A 23,587-nucleotide genomic window follows, 5' to 3' on the forward strand; every position below is an offset into this window, starting at 1 on the left:
ATAGGCCCAGACGCCATGCTGACCAGTGACTTGCCCCGAGACTCTGAGTGTCCATTCTCTAGCTTGAGGTCAGCTTTTTAAAAAGGCTGTATTCTAGAAGGTACCGGCGGAGAGCAACTTATTTTGAAATCCGGCCAAATGCCACACTCTGATTTGGTATTGCCTTTGCACCACCACCCTGCTGTGTTTACGACTTGGTCCAGATGAAGAGGGTTTTTTTTTTTCCCCCTTTTCAAAAAAAGGTATCACATCCTTCTGTTAGATGTGTTGTTAGCAACAGTTGCTAGGGAGAGCTGGGTTCAGTTACAGGCACACTGATGCCTGCTCTAATAATACTTCTCTCTGCATAGCTCAGATGCAGACACCTCTTGGCTAAACAGGGCACACACATTTCAACAGAGGAGGGCTTGAACTTGCACTACCCAAGGAGATCTAGGCAAAAGAGCCCTCTCTGAGCTCAAGGGGAGGGCAGAGGGCGGTGACCAGGCAGTCCTGGGTGGAGGGGGCCCAGGCCTTTGATTCCTCTCATTCCTAAGGTCCCATAAAAAGAGGCACACTCATTCTTCCTTCCCCATGAAACCGGAGCCCTCATCCTCCCCAGGAGTGCACCACAATCCCCCGATGAGCACCAAGGAGTCTTCTGGCCGCTTTGGCCCAGGGGAGCCCGCAGTCTCCAAGAAGTGGAAACAATCAATGTGTAGAAGCTGGCTGGCTCTGCACGAAGGATCTGGGAGCCTCATGGGCAGGGCCGAGCCACAGAGGTGGCTGCTGCCAGCTTTATTGGGTGGCCTCATCAGCCCTGGGGGTGAGAGTGAGGCCCTTCTCCTAAAACACACAATGGCCATGCCAACAAACGGCACAGGCCAAGAAAAAGGAAACAGGAAGCTTCAAGCAGGGAACAGAGGGACCCAGTGGGAAAGGAGGAGAGGGTCTCTCCTCTTTCCAGGGCCGGGGAGTCTCAGGATGGCGAGGAACAAAGTGAGAAAGGGACCCTGGGATGGCGGAGCCCGGCTCCTTCACAGACGGGAAAATGAGGTTGGAGGTGAAGGTGATCTATCGACAGCTAAGCTTTCCCACCAGCCCAGTCTGAGTCTTGCACGTTGCTCAGCAAAGAGCCTAGCGCCTGAGGATTGAGTTTTAGCCGGTTCACTGTGTGAGAGGCTGGTTGGTAAGAGACGACAGTGGGACAGTCCTGGTGTCTCTGGCCCTTCATCCTGGCCGTGATGTTCACTTCACATGGCCTGATGAATTCTTGATGACACGATGTCCCGGTCTGTGCCTGGAGAACTTCAGGCACCAACATTCAGTAGGTCTGGGGAGGACCCCAGGGCAAAGCTACAGCTCTCTCCATGTGATCCCAGCAGACTATGGCTGAGGGTCTGCTCGTTAGCACACCTGGGGTCTGAAATGGAGTATGCTCAGGCTGCATCCCCACACTGGACAGCCACATTGGTAAGGGTCTGTGCCTGTTTGCCCAGCCATGAAAGTGACCCCACTCCTTACAAACTACCCAGTGCTTTGTTTCCAAAAAGCAAGCACAGCCCCTGGACCAACCTGGCAACGTCACCAGAGGCTCAGTAGGAACAGATGTGGAGACTCTAGTGAAGACTCTGGGCTTGGCACATAATAGATGTTTAAGAAATGTCCACTTAATGAATGGAATTTTACTTATGAGCACACTACTAAGAAAGGGCCCATATCTAAGGCAAAAACTGGAGCTGGTTTAGATCTAAGAACTGACTAATTTTGATCTGTGGGATTGGCGATGGGGGTCGACAAGAGGCCTATGGGACCCATGAGTTTCAGATTTCTTGACAGGGTGATGGGGAGAGTCTATCTGGGAAGGACCTATGACTATTCCACACCCCGTTTTCCACTTTGTGGGCACTGCAGCCCCCCACCTAGCAGGAATCTTGGACCTCTGCGGCAGAGTATTTACCACATCAAAGACTGTCCCTCTCCCTGCCATGTGGCCGCCGATGACGACTCCTCACGCCAAAACCCGGACCGGAAGAGCACTCGGCCAGGGAGGGCCACATCCAGACGCAGCTGCTGGGAGGGGCGTGTACCGGGCACTTCACACCTGGCCCCTCTGCAGTCCCTGTCGCTAAGCTGGGCCTCAGAGCCTGCATGGCAGCCCTGTCAGGCTACTGCAGGGCCGGCTCAGAGCCTGCCAACTGAACGTGGGGCTGGCTGGGGATCCAGAGTCAAGTGGGACTGAGTGGACAGAGGTCAGGAGCCTCAGGGAGGGCAGGGCCCTGTGGGTAGTGAAGACAGACTCCCTCAGAGGTGTGAGGAGGGCAAGTGGGAAGCGTCCCCCGGTCTACTGCTTCTCCTTTTAGATTTCCCGGGTTGGGTGGCAAGTGGTTTCTCCGAAAGGCCTGCTCTAACTGCCGCCTCCTGGGTTGCAGGGAGGAACAGAGACCCAAGCAGATAAGCAGGCTTCCTCTCTGTAAGCAGGGAGCCATGGGTCCTCAGGCACCTCACCTGGCACAGCTAAGATTTTCCTCACAGCCCAAAGGGCTTTGGCCAATCACCAGAAGCCCAAGTGTCTAGGCCAAGCCTCTGGTTCCACCTTTCAGAGGGCTCCCACTTCCTTTCAGAGGAAGCTGGTGGAGTGGGGTGGCCTACAGAAGAACCACAAATGTTCCAGTTAGGCATGTGGCTCTTCTCCCATTACTGTGGGTCACCAGGAGGGTGCACCCTTGGAGTTTACGATGTGAGTCTTGTTTGCCTCCTGGGGTTCTGTCCTTGACTGGGAGAGGAGAGAGGGGAGTTTCTGCTGCTTTCCTCTTGTAATAGCCATTCCTCCACGACCATGACCTGCCAGCACCAGCATCGAGCAGCTAGCCAGACACAGGGCTGGGCCCAGCAGAGGTGGTGCCCGCCCATCAGAGCCTGGGGAAGCAGGACCATGATAACATGCATTTGTTTGCCACTGTGGGTTCCTGTGGTCAGGAGATGCAGTTCCAGTCTTCCCAGTATACACTGAAACCCTTAGCTCCAAGGTTGCTGCTTGATGTCCTTGGACACCCAGCCGGTGCTAGTCATGTGACAGAACAGTATCGGGGCAGGGAAGGGTAGAATGTTGCAGGAACACAGAGTGGGAGACTCTGGCAGATTTTCCAGGGCAGTGGTGTCTGAGGTGGTTCTGGCAAAGGGCGGAGGATTAGGTGGAAGAGAAGAAGTGAATTCAAAAGAGAATTCTAGACAAGATGGGGGAGTCTGTCTACTAGGGTGAAGCCGGGGACTCAGTCTGGCTGCAGGGTGGTATTGGGGAACAGGGGGCGGGATGTCAGTGTCCCTGGGACAAGCTGTCTTCTGGGGGTGGTCAAAAGGTTTGAATCATTCACACCATTGAGTGACAATGTGAGGGAGGACAGGGGAGCCCAAGACTGCTTCATCGGGGCCAGGTCTTACAGCAGTAAGAAAAGGCTTATGTGGGGTCACTTGTGCCCATTTCCGAGGCCCTGACATCTCCAGCAGCATTTCTCTGGGGGACTTGCAGAGAGGCCTTGACTGCTGATGCCCGGACCAGGTCTAGCCTCTGGGTTTCCAGCAATCGGTTCCGGCTCAGCTGTGCCCCAGCCCTCTCATTCTGTGCGGACTTATTACCTAGGGCGCACAATAGGATTTCTCTAACTTAAATTGCTCTTGCCACGGGTTCTAGAAAAAAATAACCCATCTTGGGCTAGCCCCCGCAGCCAATTATCTTTCCTGGGTGCCACAAAGCCTGTGTGTCTGTCTGCTGGGGGGGGGGGTGCTGCATGGATTTCTTACAGCTGCAGCCATGGTCCAGAACTTGTACCCCATTCTGACCCCTTCTCCGGAAAAATTAAAAAAAAAAAAAATCCCCAAATCAGTCTGAGGCCAAGCCTGTCCCTGACTCCCCTGTGCCTGGTGATCCATGGCAGACAGACTTCTGCCTGTTTGTCACCCTCTCCACTCTCCCAGGACATTCCGGCCTGCGAGGAACATGCCCATGTGCAAATCCCTCAGGTAATGCGGGAATTCATCACCAGGGGAGCATGGGCGATCCAGGAATGGCAACCTGATCACAGCTTGAAGCTGGAGAGAAGCTTGAGGCTGGCCAGGGAGGCTCAGGTTGCAGACAGCGACACACACACACACACACACACACACACACACACACACACACACACACACACACACACACCAGGACAGGCATGGCCCAGTGCCCCACAGGCAGGTGGGCCAGTCATGACCTCCCCTCTGCTTTTAGGGACAACACGGCAAACCACGAACCAGGGGGCCACGTGCCCTGTGTATGTACATCTGTTGTCCACGTGTAATTATGAGGGGACCCCCTTTGACTTTCAGAAGCGGCACTGCTTGGACGGCCTGGCATAGGTCACCCCACTTTCTCCTTTCCTGCAGGTGGTCTCTCTAGCTCTGTCACCCCATTTTCCTCACTCCCCGGGGGATTGCTTTACCAGGCAGGCCTGATGACACAGTTTGTACCTTAACTGGTCTCTGTTGTATAAAACCATAGGAAAGACATTTTTTTTTTTTTTCCCTATCTAGAGTCTCCAACAATGGTATTCTGGCTGGTATGGCTGCCACGCCATCCTCCACTGCCATTTCTCGTTGATGTTGCCACAGCTGGGGTCGCCAGTCAATGTTACCACACATGGCAGGTACTTATGCCATGGACTCAGTCTGAGTGCGCATGCCCACACTTATTACATATACCCTTGCCTGTGAGACTGTGGCTAGACACTGGTCTCTGGCAGACGGCATGAAGAGGGTTGGGGAGAAGCCCTCTGGAGGGAAAGGGACATTGAGCGGGAAGGTAGTAGGCATCGAGAAAATCTTGGATTGCCACGCTTTCCTTCTACTTAGGATTTCAATGTATTAGCAGACAGACAGTCCCCATCCTGACGCACAAGGTTTTGCTATCCCTGTTATAACAGTGTATAGCCATCAAGCTCTTTGGGGCTGTCCCTAAAAAGGAGAAGAAAGAGGAAGAGGAGAAGAGGGGGAGGCAGGAAGAGGGGGGAAGAGACAGGTCCACGGCAAGTTCATGACTCTTCAGACATGTAGAGGTCAAAGCACAGGGCTCTTTGTAACCAGCCTCTTATCATGAAAATAGAAAGGCCGGCTGAACAAAACGCACCTATAAAATTATATTGGTCCTCGGTAACCATGGAGCACTCACACAAACACACACAAATCCGGCCGCGCATCTCTCACCCCTCGATGCCTTCTTATTTTCTATAATTAATCGGGCAAGGAACTTGGGACAAGTTCAACCGCCGTCAGGGCTTGTAGCCCTCTCTCTAGCAATAACCCGGGTCGGAGGGGCAGGGGAGTGGAGCGGCAGCTGTCGGTGTCCGGTTACCTGGAGCATGTTGAGGAGCAAGCTCCGGAACTTGGTCCCCTCGACCATGAAGAGTGCCATCTTGTCGCAGAGCTTGGCGGCCGTGAAGGCAAAGCTGCGGTCCGACACCGCCTTCTGGTAGATGGTCCGCACGATCTCTCCCAGCATCTCCTCGGAGTTGGTGGAGTTCTGGGCCTCCTCCATGAAGGAGGTGAGCTTGGCGTCCACGTCACTGCTGTTGTTCCGCATGCTGTTCAGGATCTCCATCAACTTGTCCATCTTGTTTGGCTGAGGATTGCTCGTCTCGATCGTCACTTCGTCCTGGGGGTATGGGAGACAAGGAAAACACACTTGAGTGAAGCCTCGGTGGGAATGGGATGGCCTGAAGGAAGAAGAGAGAACCCAGAGAGAAGGGGGTGAGGGAAGGCAGCCCCCACCAGAGATCTCATGCCTCACTGCTCTTTCTTGACTTCACCCTTAGCTGCTGTGATGTCCTGGGCTGACATTGCTTGGGGGTTCTAGCGTCAATTCTGGATTCTCCTATACATATCCCCCCTCCCGCCCCCGCCTTATCCATCAGATCCCTTAGTCTAGAAATGATTTAATGGGAATTATCAAAGATGAAGTAAGATGACAGATAGAAAACTCGGTCAAAGAGAAAATGATGCAGGGAAGACCAGGCCGGGGTGAGTAGGATCTAAAACATCTGTAGTGGTTCTGGGAGTGGCCTGGGTGTAGCCACCAGGTGTCAGTCCTGTTCTTGGGTGAAGAACAGGACTGACATGTGGACTTGGCTCTGGCTTAGCATCCCATGTGACAGTGCTGGCTGTCCCTCTGCACACAAATACTGCGCATTAAGGACTGACTCTTCTACTGTGCTATTCAAATGGCTGGTGCTTCTAGGAGGAAAACTAAAACAAAATAAAACCATCACCTTGCTTATGCTCTTAGGGGAGTGCCCAGTAACTAGGGCTAGACCACTGACTGGAAAGGGAGAGAGTGGCATGAGGTTTTCTCACCCTGCATGCACCCAAACAGAAAAGACCAATGGCCCGAGAACACAAGGGCTGTCTCTGCTAGGGCGAGGGACACAGCCAAGGAGTGGCAAGAACAGTGAGATACGATGTTGGCCCTCTGTTGGTTCCCAACTTGGGCGCTCTGGGCTGGAGGTGATGTGATGCTCTACACCCAGCTCTCCGTGGCCATGCACACTGGGAACATGATTCCTTCTCTAAGCCACCATTCCCTTCGGGGTGACACAGTGACACTTGAAGAGCCCTGGAGCTTTCCTTGAGCCTTACCATGCAGTGTGGCACATGAGGGCAGTCTCCTAAGGGACCTCTTTCTTCTCTAGTCCCCTCGGGACCACCTACCTCTTCAGGGACAGTTTGTCTGACTCCATGAGTGGGGCCAATAGGACCCATCTCTTGCCCGCCCCACAGCATCTGATATGATCACATCTAATTTCCCTGTGTTTCCAAGGCCTCTTGTGTGTATGGCGGAGAACGACAGGAGATGAGGAGCCAGTATGTGTGGGAGGGGTTCAAGTACAGCTGCTTGGCCTGTGGTGGCCCAGCGACACCCATGGCGATGATGGGCGGGTGTGGTGAGTCCACACAGCCACAGAGGCCTTGCATCCTTTTAAAGAGGTTCCAAGCCATGAGGCTCCACCCAAAGTCCACCCATCGAAGAGCCTACCTCTCAGCGGTCCTCCCGGTTACAAGAGAACAAGGAAAAGTCAATTACCGGTACCTTTTCTTTCAGTCTTCGCCTCAGCCTGTCTTTGGAAGACTGGAGCAGGGTGATTTTGGGCCGCTCCCCGAGGCGCTCGGGAAGAACACTGTCTTTATGCTTGGTCTCAGCCTCTGGCCCCCCAGGCGGCTGTGGGGCTGGCCTCTCGGAAGCCGTTGGGGCCAGGGCGTCAGGGCTGCAGGTAGGCTCGAGGCCACTGTGTCCGGTGTCCCCGGGGGTATCTTCAAGTTTGGGGTTCTCAACGGTCACGGTCTCTTTGGCGTTGCGGTGGCTGCCTGTTTCTCCCTTGTCTCCCGGTGGGTGCTTCATGTTGCCATGGTGCCAGCGCCTGTTCTGGCTGTAGCCGTGGTGGGTGGGCCTCCCTGAGGGGTGGGGCCCTGAGCCCCCCTGGTAGGATTTCTGGTGGTCCCTGTTATGTTTGGCACTGCCTGGCTGATGGTCACCATGCTGTTGGGGCTTGCTCCCTCCTGGAGGTCTCTGCTGCCGTCTACAAAGGAGAGTGGAGAGGGGAGAGGTGACAAAGTGAACTGACAGGACCTCTTCATCGGAGCACTGGAGCAGGAGGTCAGTACCTAGCCCACTAGTCATTCTTTCACCACTTAGCCAGACCCTCCCAGGAGCCATCAGAGAGGATGAACGTCAAGCTTTCTCTAAAAGGCAGCATTTATATTCACGTTACGTGATGTGCCAAGGTATGTGTTATGGAACAGGCATCTGGAAGGACCAACAGAAGATGTGGTGAACCCTCCTGGCTCTGTCCCCTGAGAGCAGCATGATCTGATAATATTCATGTGTTGAAGCCCTAACCCCATTCACCAGAATGTGACTATCCAGGCCAACTGAGATTATAAAGATACGAACAAGTTAAGACGAGGTTAAGGGCCCCCAGGGTGAGTCCTCAATCCAAGCTGACTTGGGCCCTTATAATGACAAGCCATTTGTACACACACAAAGATATTAGGGATGCCACACATGCAGAGGCACCAGTTGGTATCTGCAAACCGAGAAGAGAGGGGCAGGAGAATGCGACTCTGTTGATACCTCTGAACAGGGAGGGAAAAGGCCTGGGTCTTAGGTATCCGTTGGTGACCCTGTGTTTTGGCAGCCCTGGAATATGAATGTGGAGTGATATTTAAAACGTGGCTTTAGGCAGAGGGAGGCTCCCTAATTGCAAGACCATTTCCCTTCCTTCCTTCCTTCCTTCCTTCCTTCCTTCCTTCCTTCCTTCCTTCCTTCCTTCCTTCCTTCCTTCCTTCCTTCCTTCCTTCCTTCCTAAAGCCCAGAGAGTAACCTTGGAAATCCCCTGGCAGATAATGCTTGATCTTTACAATTTCTGTCACCCTTACTTAGAATTTTTGGGGTGCCTAAGAAATGTCCCTGAAGGACAAACTCTTTCCTAGCTTGTCTTGAAAAGTGTCTTGCTTCCCATTCACCGTTCCTGGGATTTCTCTCTCTCTCTCTCTCTCTCTCTCTCTCTCTCTCTCTCTCTCTCTCTCTCTCTCTCTCTCTCTCTCTCTCCCCAGCAGCTACCCCTCCAAGTGGGAAAAGAAAAAAGGTCACCCACCTGTCCACCTAAAGGAGGACACCATTTCTACATGGCTGGCCATCGAGGGCTCTAGAAAGAAGTCACCCAGGTCTTGCTGTTGTTTACCTGGAGACGTGGGGCAACCTGAGATGCTACATGTGACTTGACACCCACAGCCCTGATGGAACATGGAGGGGAAGCTAAGTAGCCCATCCTCAAGCGTCCCCTCTTGATTGGGCAGTTAAGCTTCTGTGCTAGTTAGCTTTCTGTCAACTTAACAGGAGCTAGAGTCATCTGAAAGGAGGGGACCTCAGTTGAGAAAATGCCTCCCTAAGATCCAGTTGTAGGGCATTTTCTTAATTAGTGATTGATGGGCGAGGGCCCTTCTATTGTGGGTGGTGCCATCCTTGGGCTGGTGGTCCTGGTTTCTAAAGCAGGCTGAGCAAGCCATGTGGAACAAGCCAGTAAGCAGCGCCCCTCTATGGTCTCTGCATCTGCTCCTGCCTCCAGGTTCCTGTCCTGTGTGAGTTCCTGTCCTGACTTCCTTTGATGCTGAAGAGTGACAGGGAAGTGGAAGCCAGATACACCCCTTTCCTCCCCAACTTGCTTTTTGGTCACGGTGTTTCATCACAGCAACAGAAACCCTAACTCAGACCCACTGGGTTCAGAAGGAGGGTTTGGTATGGAGCTTAGTTGGTGGTTCAGCTTTGCCCTGGGAAGCTGAACAGGAACACAGGTAGCCCTGGGGGAGGGGCAGGAAGCCTTTCTTCAGTCTGTTATCTTCTCAGGGCCAGTGACTGCTGGGTCTGACTTCTGTGTGCATGTGGACTATGGACCTTTTGAGACAGAGAGAGAGAGAGAGAGAGAGAGAGAGAGAGAGAGAGAGAGAGAGAGAGAGAGAGAGAGAGAGAGAGAGATATGCTGGGGATGGAACCTAAATCCTCACACACGCTGGGCAAGTGCTCAACCACTGAGCTGAACCCTCAGCCTCCTTTCTTCTAGATAAGTCCACGGAGGCTTCCAAAGACGTCAGACCTGGGCATTCGTCATGGGACCCAGAAGGCCACCTTCAGTCTGTCCCTCATTTATTCTGAGGTCTAGTTTCCTAAGAGCACAGGGCTGGATTCCCAGAGACTTCACCACAGCGGGCCCATGTTCTTTGCCTGGCAAGGAGCCCAGAGGGCCACTGGAATCATGGGCAGATGGGCTTGGGCCCTGTTCCCCAACCATGGTGGCCCAGGCTTCCCTGCTCTGGCCATTCACAAATATTTGTAAGTGGTAGCTGGGTGAGCTGGCCGCACCAGCACGCTGCCCTCTGTGTTTGCTGGTGCTAGGTTTCATCGATACCTCTGGCAGGGCCAGCTGGCTGCTCCCCACGAGACCTGTGGGTTTGGGTTTGGCTGGGTCAGGGTGAGTTGCTTCGACTCCTAAAAGTGGGTGAGCGTGAAGGCCGAATCTGGTGTCAGACATGACTACATGTGGTCTAGTTTGGGGGGCATTGTGCACACACCCACGCATTCACCACAAAGGGCACATGTCTATTAATTTGCCTTTCCATTGTTGGAGCTGACCCTCAGTCTCAGGTGAGGGGCTGGCTTAGGGGACGAGAACGAGTTCCACTTGAGCCCCTGGAAGCACCTGCTGTTAAAGACAAGGGAAAAAAAAAATAGTCTTCGGGATGGAAACGGTCAGTTTATGCCTTTTCCACTGCTCTTTTAGTTGATTCTTCTTTCGGTTCTGAAATCAGATGTTTATTCTGAAACTCCCTTTTAAGAAACAAAGTTCTCAGCAGGCCCCACAGCTGCCTTTGGGGAGCTGAGTGTGTATAGAGAATAACTTCGAATTTTGCTCTTAAAAAATGGTTTTCACATCAGGCCAAAGACAGACAAATGTTTCTCTGTTCATTTTTTTTTTCTTTAAATTTCATAATAGCTCCCAACCAGATAGTCCAAGGCCCACTGGCTTATTATAGTTCTCTCCATGTGGGACCCTTGACCACATAATTTGTAGGTCTGTTTAAAAAATTCTGAAAGTGAAATTCCTGGGCGAGTGACTTGGAAAGTCCACAGGGACTCGGGTTTCTTGTCTTCAGGAAAAGTGATGACTGTTCATTACAGCAGGGTACCTCTACCCCCCGCCCCCACCTCCACAGGACCTGTTCCTTGCAGCAGCTCCTGTGTCCCCTGTCCAAGACTAAGATGAAATTCCGGGGCTCGGTGTCGGAGGCATTTCCCCGCAGCTCGGGGGCTGCTTTGCCGGGTGTTGGTACACGAGGCCCGGAGACAGAGGGCCAACCGCTCCTCCGGCCTCCATTTACAGGATGATGGGAACTCAGCTGGGAACACAGTACTATTTATTCCTCCCCGAGGGCTGGTGGGCATTGGAACATCCCTGTTCCCCTGACACGATGCCATGATGCCATAGATTCTCCCATCCTCCGTGGCCCCCCTGCAACCCCCGCCCCCAGGCTGGAAAGAAACAATTCAAAACTGAAGTCAGGGAAGGTGCTCCTTCTCTTGGAAGTGTGACATTTCACTGTGTGTGACACCAGACCGCCACCGGGCCAGCAGATGTTCCCTTCCTGTGGAGACACAGGAGCTTGCTGGCCCTGAGTACCACGTAGCAAGAGAAAACACTCATCCTCAATTGTGTTTGGTTCACCCATCACTTCCTTGTTTAAATTGGCTCCACCTGAAGGCTGATCCACCTTGTCACTGGACTCACTGAAGTATCCTTTGAGGGCTGTGTGTGAGTGAGTGGCATAAGGTGTCCAGTGTCCCTGTGCACCCTCTCATCATTGCTCCAGTCCCATCCAGAGTTAAACAGCCCAGAATCCTGGCCTGATGGCCACCATGGCCACCGTCTCTGCTTTACCCTGTTTCTCCTACCAGCCTGTTCTTCGGCTGCACACTGGAACAATGGCTCTCAGTGTCCTGGGGTTTGGTGGATCATAGCAGGGGTCTTCAGTGTCTATACCAGAGCTTAGAGACACTAGCCTACCATTTACAGAAGCTAGATCTAGCTAGGACCAGAGACAGGAGACAAAGGCGAACCAGCAGAGAGACAGATTCTCTCTGGGTTCCTACTCTCGCCTGCTCTCGGGATTTAAGGCAGGCTAGCACAGAATGTGCAGAACCCAGAGCAAAGAGAAAAGGACAGTCCTCCATCACGGATTTCTGAGACTGTGCCAGGCACAGCCTAGCGTCCAGTCAAGCACAGGTCCTTCTAAGCACATTGTCCTGTGCGGTCTGCAGGCTGAACCACCCTGTCGCCAGCCCTGCTCAGAGGGCTCCCAGAGAGGTAACAGAGGACTTGAGACTTCAGGGGAGCAGAGTTGCGGTAACAAAGACGGCCAACATAGGTGCTGCACGGCTAGCATGCCAGGCATAGCGTCTCCTTACCCTCAGGGTGAGCAGGGCGGCAGTGGCATCAGCAGGGCACAGGGAGGGTGTCTTGTCCTGGTGTGCAAGTGGCCAGCAGAGCTTGGGTTAGAACTTGGTGGTCTGGCCCTTGCATGTACAGTCTTGATTACAGTGCTTTCCTGGCCCCGAGGTTCAAGTGTGTTCCAGGATCCTGGAGTCCGGGGTAGCTGGCAAACTGTTGCTGAGTCACTACACTTTGGGGGTGGGGTGGGGGTGGAGGGGGCTGTGGGTCATCCCGAGACAATGTGGGGTGCAGAGGGTTAGACAGGCAGGAGTAAAGGCTTAGGCATCAAGGGGAGGGACAGGAGGCGAGGGCCTGTGGGAAGGAGAGCTGTGGGGAAAACGGCCTTCCAGCCCGGGCTCCACTGTGTCTGGGGCAAACCACAGGAGCCACGCATGGCCTTGGGTTCCAATTGCACTGGGAACGATCCTTTGTCCATCTTGTCTGCGGTGCTTGTGGCTGGAGCCTGGGGGCTAGGGCTAGGGCCAAGTTTCAGGGTGGCCCTTTGGCTTCCCTTGCTGCCCCTTGGGGGAGGGCGGGCAGAGCCGTGGGCTCTATCCCTGGGGGGGGGAGGAGGGTAGAGGCTAAAGGAAGTGGCTTTCCTGGGGAAACTTGGTGGCTCATGAGCCCTTGTTTCTCATTTTGCTCTTGTTGGAAACCAGGGCTCCTGGGTACCTCCTTATTCATCAGTGCTTTGCTAAGTGGCTTTGGCAAGCCAGGCAGTGCCTGTGCCTTGGTATTCCTAGCTGTGGCATGGGACTACAGAACTCTGCTAAGTGCTGCTCAGTGTGGCTTCCCACCTCTCTGATTCCTGTGTAGTTAGTTACAAGGCTGGCCTGAGCTTTCAATGAAATAAAGCCCAGGAAAGCCTTTGGGGTACAAAGGCACGTTATAAATACGCAGTATTATTTTTGTTCCAGGATGAATCAAGCATTCCAAGAATCCTTGGCCTCAAAGTTCTGAGGCAGTATGATGTCATGGGAAGAGCACGCGGCCGCCCTTGGGAGCTGTCAGGTTCCACGTGAACCTGGTGGCGTGGTTCCAGGGGAAGGCCCCCACCCTTCCATTTGGCCCAGCTAGGCCTTGCTGCTTCTAGGCCCAGGCCCTCACTGCAACTTGCTGGCATGTCTATGCATCTTTGAGCTATATAGTTATTGTTCTTCGAGCCGCGTGGTTATTCAAAACTGGGGGACTTTGGAGCCAAACTCCCTGAGTTCAAATCTTGACCCTACAGTGTAGCTGGGCAACTTTGGACAAATTCCTTAACGTCTCTCAGTCCTTATTGTATCTATGGAATGTAAACAAATAGAAAATGTATTTCCAGGGTTGAGTCGGGCATTGTTTTATCCATCAAACAGTCTAACAGTCCCCATAGGGCACCAGGTGGGCTGGCACTCAGGAGATGCCTGGCATGCTCATCATTCTAAGCCTTTCTCTCTGCAATTCAGTGCATCACCCCACACCCCTGGAGCATTCTACCTCCATCCCATGCCCAGGGCTGGAAGAAAAGTGCTACAGACAGAGGCCTGTGGCCAGCACAGGTGACCCAGACTGGAGCGAGCATCTTCATCTCTTATACATGCTCACTTATATCTGCGTCTCCAGGAGACAGGAGTCCCACCTCACCTGCAGGGTGGCTTTCCACAGTCTAAATCACACACCTTAACCATGCTCTGAAAATACTAGATGAAAAATTCCAGAGTTTACCACTCACAGGTTGTAAGTCGAATGCTATTTTCCTGTTCCATCCCACCTGGGAGGTAAATGGTCCCTGGGATGTATCCACATTGTATATGTTATCTGCCCATTAGAGACCTATTATCTGTCTTGGTTAGAAGATTGGCTGTTGGGATACTGTAGTATTTGTGCTCAAGTAGCCTGAATTTTTCTTAATAATGATCTCACAGCTCGAGAGGACTTACATGGGTGACAGAGTTATGCAAGGGAAAGCTATAAAGTACTTTAAGTTAAAAAGTAATGTTTTTTACTTAATAAGGAAAGAATAAAACCCATACACCTTGGTTGCTAAGAACTTCAACAAGCATGAATCTTCTATCTGTGACATTGTGAAGGGCAATTAAACACACGTTAGCTTGCAATTGCACCTCAAACTGCAAAAGCCAGGTTCTCCTCAGTTCATCATCAGCATCTTTTGTCATGTCACAGGCACACAAGCCGGGTGGCCACAGCATGTAAGACACACAGAGCTGTTATTAGAATCCATTTTTGTTTTTTTGTTTTGTTTTTCGAGACAGGGTTGCTCTGTGTAGTTTTGGTGCCTGTCCCGGATCTCGCTCTGTAGACCAGGCTGGCCTCGAACTCACAGAGATCCGACTGGCTCTGCCTTCCGAGTGCTGGGATTAAAGGCATGCACTACCACCGGCCGGCTGAATCCATTTTTTATAATGGTTCCAACTTATTAGTTGTTATTAATTTCTTTGTTCTTAATTTTTAAATCAAATTGTAACAGGGGAGATGCAGGCTAGCTAGTTTCAGGAACCCACCGGGAGCCTGGGGACTTGTCCTCTGTGGATAAGGGAGGTGTGCACACGGAGTGCTCTCTGTGGCTGCACACATAAGCCTGTCTAATCCACAATGGCAGTCGTGAGCTGTCCCATGTGAGTGCTAGGAATGAGCTTTAGTCCTCCGCAAAAGCAATTTGTACTTTTAAATGCTGAAAGAAATGAAATGAATACATCTTCTGGGATAGCCTTGCCTGAGACCATATTGCATCTAGAGCCTTCCTTTGCAACCTTTGACTCAGGTTATCAGTGTCTGGTGTATCTCAGGTCGCTACATTACAAATATCCCTCCCTGACTGCAGAATCTTAACAAATACAAGCGGCACTGTTGGGTCATTGGAAGTCTATCAACAATAGCATGAGACAGGACTTGACATCTGGTGAGTTCTGAGGACGCAGCTAGGAAGACTTCTTGGAAGAGGAGGGGTTGGAAAGACACACAGAACAGGGAAAACATTATAGGAGGAGAGATGCAGAGACACTAACAGAGGTTGGTATGGAGACAGGAAGAGGGGTAGGAGGACCACCCTAAGTTCTGTAGAGAAACTTCACTCGGCTCTGGGTCAGGGTCCTGGGTTGGGGGGTCGTGGACTAACTCTCTGTGGATGAAGAGGCCCCACACAAGTCTCTCCTCCTTGCTCTGTGGTTGTCACTTTACAGGGGCCCACCACACTCACAAAGGGCTCCCTTCCACTCCTGTCTGCTCATTAGCAAGGGGCGGAGAGGAAGAGTACGCAAGACACGCAGGTCTGCCTGCCACAGAGCCCACGGCTCCCACATCAAAGGACACCGCAGGCACACGCCCCCATTCTGATGGATGTGCATATCTCAGGATGTGCAGGGAAGCCTTGCAGGTTAACCCAGATGACGTTATCTGATAAGCAGGCTGTGACTCTGAGGTCTCAAACACAGTGTCTGCCTGACAGACAGACAGAGGCAGCGGCAGGCATCTTCCGGAGGGCCAATCTGGAACCTGGGGCCTCTGAGCATAGGCAGGTGCAGGGCTGTGCCTGGCAGCCTCAGAACACCCATGGAGAACATCCCAGGCTATGGGTGGACCTGGAGGGCACTAGGCCTTCCCTAGGGGAAGCAGACGCCCCCCCTGAGGTAGGGGAGGTCAAGGTGCTCCAGCAGGACAGGAGCTGGTCGGGCTTCATGGACTGAGGAGTGCCAGGAGTTCCCAGGCTCTGTAGGACCCGGCTGCTGGCCACATTAATCCATTAGCCATCCCACAGCAGCCACCCTCTTGGGGCAGCCTCCTCCTCTCACAACTTCATTACTGACAGGTTTGCCGTCCCTGAAGGGCCATTTGTTCCATCCCGGGAAGGAGAGGAAATGCAAAATGGCGTTGACTGAGGCAGTACCTCCCTCGGGTCGCATTTTTCAGCTGGGGCTGATGGACTGATGAATCTGTGGTGAGACATGACCCCAAAGGACTTTCAACAGGCTCACACATGGCCTCATTCTCACTCCAGCCAGGCCACCTGGGGACATGCTTCCCAGAAGATACTCTCTCGGGGTAGAGCCTTCTAGAACACTGGGGACTTGTAGCAGACGTGAAGCTATAACCTTCACTTGGCATACCTATTCATCCAAGTAGCAGTGTCCCGGAGGTACTCAGATGGGTGACAAGGACTTCCTCTTCTAGTGCCCAGATTCTGGGGGTGGGGCTTGGTTCTGGATCGCTTGCCTGGCACTCATGAGACTTTTAGTTTCATCCCCAGTATGACAACCATTAAGAAAATACCAACCAGGGATGAGTCAGGCATGTTGGGTTCTCTTGTAATACCAGCACTTGAGAGGCAGAGACAGGAGGATCACAAGGTCAGGACTAGCCTGGCTATTTCAAGCAAACAAAAACAACAGCAAACAACAAAAGGTCTGGAGGGATGGCTCAGTGGTTAAGACCACTTGTTCCTGTAGAGGACCGAGGTTTGGTTCCTAGTGCCCACACTGCCTCCGGGGGCACCAGGCACACACATGATGCACACACATACATGTAGGCAAAGCACTGATACATATAAAACTAAAAAAAAAAATCAACTTAAGACAGCTCCCTGTGGTAGAAAGCTAACTAGTATATTTAGAAGGAATGATGAAATTTGGAAATGATTTGGTAACCATGATATTAACAACAGTTTCCGGCAAGAAGCGTCAATGGAGGCCACAGGATGAAAGGCCAAACACTGGTAGTCTCAAATGACATCCCCACAGAATCACAAAAGGAAACCCTGGACAGTGGAGAACCGGCAGCCTCCTCTTTAACCAGGTAACCAAAATCAACAAAGGACCCAAGGACAGCCTCGCCTCCTGACAGGCGACATGATCTCACTGAGAGCCAATGACCTGAGCCTGACCTCGGGGACAAGCCAGAAGAGCCAATGACAGAGAGACAGCCCTTTCCTAAGCACAGTCAAGGCCACGATGTCCTGAGGCCACAGAACTGTCCCGGGTTAGCAGACAGCAGGGAGACAGGAGTCCCGTGCCTGGGGAGAGTGCAGGACCGACCGCAGGGTTTGGATAGATTATAGCACACATTCCGCGCACCTCTAGTGGGCTGGACTCAGTGTCCTGATCCCGACCATCCTTCTGTGGTCAAGAAAAAGACTTTGTCTTAAAGGGTCAGCCTGTGAAATGTTTGGCAGGAGAGGGCACTGTTTTGGCAACTCAGCTCGCCCACAGAGCAGAAAAGAGTGAACGTACACGCAGGAGGGGAGGTGAGGTTCATGTTCGGCGGTTCGAGCCAAGGGGAGACGTATGCACCCACTTCTCTGGGATTTTGTCTGTTCGTTTTGTTTTCTGAGACAGGGTCTCACACAGCGCAGGCTGGCCTCACACTTGCTTTGTAGCTGAGGAGGAGTTACCATTTGATCCGGCACGTGCCACCATGCCTGGATTTACACAGTGCACGAACCCCAGAGCTTCATGCACGCTAGACAAAAACTCTACCCGCTGAGTCACGCCCTCAAGCTCAACTTCTCTGAGGTTCTGGAACAGTTACCATTAAACATTTTTTGGTTAAAATGGAGTCGTGGAATGAACATTCTGGAAGAAACGGCAGACTCAGCCCAGGCTTGGCAAGCGTTGTGCTTGAGTTAGTTTCTTATGTTCACGAAAACCAAATAAAATATAGTGAAATCAACCAACAAGTGTCCTCTTCCTTCTCCCAGACAGGCAGTCACCTCAGAGACGCACTTCAGGGCAGGATTGTCGGCTCTGGACATGGCTCTCTGGGTCTCTGTGGTCCATGCGTACTGTCTGAAGGGACCTGGGAGGACCCTGAGCAGTCACACCCACCACGGCACATCGGCTTGCCCTCCTGGATGAACTTGCCAGTTGAACTGAAACAAGACCCTGGATCCCAGGCTGGGCTTGTATGACGCAGGTCAGGAGACCTGCTACTTGGCGGGTGGGAAAAGGCTGGATCTTTCATTATTTGTCTTTACCCTGTGGGACCCGAGGCAGTTTAGGAACAGCCTCAGTCTGCCCTTGCTCTGGCCTTTTCATCTTTACAGCCATATATTATCTTGTAAACACTCACTGGCATTAAAAAACCTATTAAAACTATTAAGTTATTTGATATCAAACATGGTTTTCAGATTGATATGCGATTAGAAGGGGATACTTTCAACATAATCTTTTTTGTTTTTGGTTGTTGTTTGTTTTGTTTTGAGTTTCAGAGAAACTGTCCTGGTTTGCAGCCTCCTCCTAGCTCAGCCTCTGCTGTGCTGGGGTTACTAATGTGCACCAACATGAATGGCAATGCATTCTTTAGCAACATTCATAAATAGAGGAAAGACTAAACCTTCCTGCATTTAGCCAGAGATGCATGCACCTTCATTTATTATGAGTCATGGAAGAAAAAAAATCATGACTTTCCTATAAAGACATTTCAAAACACCATATTCTTATAGGGCAGAATACCCCACGGCAAATGAGCAGAATCTCCACCCTCTCCATAGCCCTTTATTCTTATAGGGCAGAATACCCCACGGCAAATGAGCAGAATCTCCACCCTCTCCATAGCCCTCCAACCAGCCCTTTAATATCTGTGCTCTTCAGTGCTTCCTCCCCTTAACAAAGTCCATTACGGGTAGAAATGAAATATTTGACTACTAATAAAATAATTTAAATCTATCTAAAGCTTCACATCGGCAGAGTGGCTCCTGGGGCTGCGGAGCGAGCCACTGGATGATGGTGTCCGGGTGGGTTGCGGTCACTTCCATTCAGTGTATTGCTCCCAAGATAAATGGACTCTGGGGCAGTCAGACCCGAGAAACAGGGCCTCGAGCAAGACCCTTTTTAGTGTCGGGGCGTCTGTTTCTCTAAGTCAAGTAGACACAGGAGAGTGGCGAAGAGTACCGTTCTGAGGGCCTCTTGACTGTGGTGGACATGGCGGGGACCCAGGGTCCTTCAAGCTGCTGCCATGCTTCACTTAGGGCACACCAGTGCCCTGGTCAACAGGACTCCACACTCCATGCTCTCACTGCCTCTGTGTACCGGGACCTGAGCCCAGAAGTGTCACCTCTCGTGTCCCCACGGCTCTTGTGGCAGGGTCTGCCTCTTCCAGGTGACACCATGAGGCCTACAGCTCTGAGGGACATTCTGATCACTGTGTGTGTGTGTGTGGGGGGGGAAGGGGCGTGCCTCAAGATTTGGGTCTCAGCACCTCCTGGGACTGCCTTGGTTACATCAGCCCCTAGAGAGTGCCTTGTCTGTCCCTGGAACCTCCCCATGGTGTGGAAAAGTCTTGTCTTCTTGTTGAGGACCTTGTGAGGACGACTCACCCCTGCAGATAGGCAGGGGCCACTTTGGTCTCTGCTAGGGCTGTCTGGCTCTCCTGGAAATAGAGGTTGAGATTCTTGCTGTGATCTGGGAGGAAGTTCTGAGCTAGGGGATGAAGGGAGCATGTATGGATGTCAGGTCTCAGGAGTCCTGGTGGCCTTCACTGGCTGCCTCTCTGTGGAGGCACGTATGTTCCTTCCTGGGCAATGTGGCCCCAAGGGAAGCCAGGGTAGGGTGAGGGCAGAAGGCACAGCTTCTAGGCACCCACAGGAGAGCCCAGGCAGGACCAGATTGGGAAAGTGAGGCAGACAATAACTGGTTGATTTGCAAGGAAGGTGATAAGGCTGTGGGGCCAGGTGGGCAGAGCTATGAGATTGGCATGGGCTCTGGGATCCACACTCCCAGCCAGATCTCTTTAGACAATTCTCATTGCACACACAGCCTAGCAACATGAACAAGGAGAGAGGGGGAAATACCAGGACTGCTGGCTGGGCAGTTCTCCTACAGCCTATGATGGCCATCTAAGTATCACTGGGCTAAAGAAGGAACCACCTGGGGCCCAGTTTCCTTTTCTGTTAATATAACAACAAATATCAAACCAACGAATGACATTTGTATTGTCCCATCTATGCCCAACAAATACAAATCAACCCAGCCACCAGCATTACATCTCTTTAGGGTAGACAGCAACATTGTTACCTTCATTTTATACACGATGAAACAATTCCAGAGAGGTTAAGTAACTTACCACGGTTCACACAGCTGGGAAGTAGGCAGCTGGGAGAATCTACACACTTTCTTATGGGGTTGCATTTGTGGACACAGAGAGAGGTGGGGCTAGAGAAACATCACAAACACAACTGGAACATGTCTACAGCTTTTGCTTGTTTTGAGACAGGCTATCATGTCGCCCAGGCTGGTTTCTCACTTGCTATAGGGATGAGGATGACCTTGAACTCCTGAACTTCCTGCCTCGACCTCCCAAGTGCTTGGAATGAGGCACGTAATTTATTTAATGATCTAATTCGGGCTGTTCTGGGATTCCACATATAGGGAACACAAGTTAGGTATTCCAAAGCCAGGATTTCTGTGATCTCTAGTCACACACACACACACACACACACACACACACACACACACTCCAAAAACAAAACAAAACAAAAACAAAAACAAAAAACAATCAAGGAGAAGGTGACAGTATAGGCAGGTCACAGAAAAGCACCCGAGCTGCCGAGGATATCCTGACTGTGTGGTCACACAGGTGTACAGGTGCCACCCACAGATACACTGAGCCCAGGGGAGGACTATAGCAAGATCAGGGTTGAGCCTGGTAGCCAGGTGGGGTTTAGGGAGCAGGAGTGGTCCAGCAGGGCCATGCATGGCCAGAGGTGGGATGGTCTGGGGACCAAAAACTCAGGCTCAAGACCAGAGAGGCAGCGGCAGGCAGGAGAACATGATAAATTAGCCTGAGACCAAGACCTTCAAGGGATTAGATGCCAGTGGAGGGGAAGGATGGAGGCCTTCTTGGAGGAAGCCCTCACTGGAGGTCAGACACTGCTGGGCTGCAGTGCCAGGGTTGGGGAGCGGCAGGTCAGGGAACAGCTGTGCCCCTCGATGCTGGACAGGAAGAAGGGATCTGGTCCCAGCCAGACCTCTGCTTCACCGTGTCTCACAGAGCAAGCTTTATAAGCATTGTCTGTCTTAGTTTCCTTGTCTGTGAACTGCGTATCAGAGTGCGCCTCATGCACGAATATTTGTAAGAGTCCTTCCAACACATATGTGCTCTCTGGGGATTTATTAACCTCTGCAGGCAGGCCTGGAAGGCCTCAGCCAGAGGCATCCAGGAGCCAGGCTGGCATCTGGGGATTAATGGGTGATGTCTGCAACTTGGACACCATCTCATTCCAGAGCTGTGTCTCCCACCAGCCTCTCAGCTTCCTGTGGTCTCTGCAAGGCCTGCCCTCTGCCAGGCCCATACTTGGAGTGCCACCCAAGCTGGGGCTTCCGTATCCACGGCACAGTCTCGCAGCCTCTACTGCTGGCCCATGAGTGGCAGCTGGGTCCCCTGTCTCTTTAAGGCGCAGCCACGGCAGAGGGTTTGGAACTTGGCTCCCAGGCTAGAGCAGGAGGGCAGGGTGTGGCCACAGCAGGGCTGCCTGCGGTCTGTCTGTCTGTCTTTATCCATTTAACAGGGTATGAAGCCTTCCAGATCAACTGAACGCTTTCCTCGAAGACCATCAAATAGGGACTCTGTCCTTCACAAAGTGGTCGAGGGCCACCACTGAGTTTACCTGGCACTTAGCTAAGGTGTTTGGCTTGTCCCTCAAATACCTCCCTAAGCCATTTTTGCCCAGGCTCAATGACCACAGTGCCCAGTGCCGGTTGGAGAGGCATCTAAGTTAGGAGGAACCAAGCCTGTCTTCCAGCTGTTGAGATGTGAGAAAGACTGAATACCACCTGATCAGACTGAAACCCAGGGAGGGAGGAGGACCCAAGAGACAGGTGACCGCCACCTAGACAGAGGCGATAGACAGCCCTTCCTCTTCAAACCTGGCTTCTGGGGAAACTCTCGGGTCATCTAATGGGCTTCTGTCTGAGCCATAGTTGGGAAGACCCAGGAGGGACAGTCGAGACTGTCCACCAGGAGCTGCAGGCCCCGAGGGAAACGGAAGTGACTTGAGCAGTGCTGGTCACCTCGTGCCTAACCAATGCTCCTCGTGTGTTCACTATGCACCGGTCTGCTTACGGGAAAGGAGAGAGCGCTCGGAACCAAAGCCGCGCTGCAGACACCACTTGATAAGGAGCTGTGGTACTGTCCAGAACAAGCCCCTGCGTTGGCGCACATGAGGTTCTCTAACGCTAGGGAGGCAGGGAGAAGGGTCAGGGAGTTAGTGTGCATCGTGGGGTCCCTCTGGGAGGGGTGCACCATCAGGCAGAAGGGTTAGGATAGGCCTCACTGAGAAGGTGACATTGAACATTACTTGAGGAAGCAGAGCCGAGCCACGGATCCATGAAGGGGAGACACGCTGCATGTAGATGGATTAGCACGTGCAAAGGTCCCGGGTAGGAGCTCACACATGTGTTCGAGCTCTTCAAAAAGGCCCATGTGACTGGAGCACAGAGTGAGGGCGAGGGACAAGACAGAAGGAGGAGGTCAGGGAGGTGACCTTTAAATCATTGGAAAGACTTTGTCTTTGTCCTATACAAAGTAGGGAACCACCAAAAGGTTCTGAACCAAGTGGTGGTGACATTTCAAAGGCACGTGCGGAGAGACCAAGGGATTATAGGAGCAGCCTCGTGAGAACCAGCAGAGCTCTGCAGGTAAAGGCAGAGCAGACAGAGTGGGGGCTTGTTTGCAAGGTCAAGCTGGGCCAATCACTGATGACCTGGATGCGGGTGAAGGGGTGGAGCCAAGGAGTCCCTAAGGCTTTGGATAAGAGCCAAACAGACCCCAGAATTCCATGTGTAGCAGTTTACAGTAGAATAGGTAGGTTTTTTCCTTTTAAATTTACTTGTATCATTTACAATTCATTATCACTGCTGCTGTTTTCTTTTAGTTAGGGTATAAAATAATGAGTTTTACTATGAACCTTTTCGCACTGGTATGTTATAAGAACGGGCCATTTTGTAGTTTCTTCCTGCTTGGAATGTGAAGACTTTGATCTTGAGATGAAGGAGGGGCCTGTCAAATGCTGGGCCAGGTGTCAAGTTGTAGTTCAGAGCCGCCAAGGGCCAGCCAGAGTCTGGCACAGTGTAAGACGACCTCCGCGAGCCCTCGGCTGGACATCGGCCCCACAGGGACCACATACAGAGGGTAACCTACTCCCGGCCAAGCCACATGGAGCAGAGCAGGAGGCAAAGGCAGGAGCTTTCAGGTGTGGCTGCCTCAGGACCCATCCAACTGTCCATGGCAGGGAGACACAGGTCTGACGGGTGACAGCTGCGTATGGGTCACAGAGGACAGGACTATGACATGACAACCAACAGTCACCAGGAAGAAGACCAGCACAGCTCTAGGGTTGCCTAAACAGTTGCCTAAATGCCCTGGCACCTGGTCAGACGGCAGAGGGGTGAATGCCCTGCCCCCAGGGACAAGGAGGCCAAGACCCTCACGCCTGGCCTACCCATGGAGCATGCCTTACAGCCCCTCCTGCTTCTGGGGGTCCACCAGCCAAGGCCGACCAGGCCCAGAAGGTTCCCGACTAGACCTCCTTTTACTATTCCTTCCCCTGTGAAAAC

The 23,587-nt window shown here is 52.3% G+C and overlaps 1 protein-coding gene across 9 annotated transcripts in view; it reads right to left on the reverse strand.

Annotated features, from left to right (window-relative positions):
- Positions 1-23,587, reverse strand: part of Ctif (cap binding complex dependent translation initiation factor) — a 271,536-nt gene that overhangs the window by 83,805 nt on the left and 164,144 nt on the right. For 7 of the 9 annotated variants that reach the window (XM_015992666.3, XM_006973835.4, XM_076555522.1 and 4 more), the window contains 2 exons: positions 7,088-7,580; positions 5,363-5,662 (listed from right to left, as the gene is read on the reverse strand). In XM_015992666.3, the coding sequence (XP_015848152.2) occupies positions 5,363-5,662; positions 7,088-7,580 (793 nt within the window). The remainder of the gene's footprint in view (positions 1-5,362; positions 5,663-7,087; positions 7,581-23,587) is intronic. The other 2 variants (XM_076555521.1, XM_006973836.4) reach the window with 1 other exon arrangement.

This window comes from Peromyscus maniculatus, chromosome 19, assembly GCF_049852395.1.
Source record: "Peromyscus maniculatus bairdii isolate BWxNUB_F1_BW_parent chromosome 19, HU_Pman_BW_mat_3.1, whole genome shotgun sequence".
In the NCBI taxonomy this organism is placed as follows: Eukaryota; Metazoa; Chordata; class Mammalia; order Rodentia; family Cricetidae; genus Peromyscus; species Peromyscus maniculatus.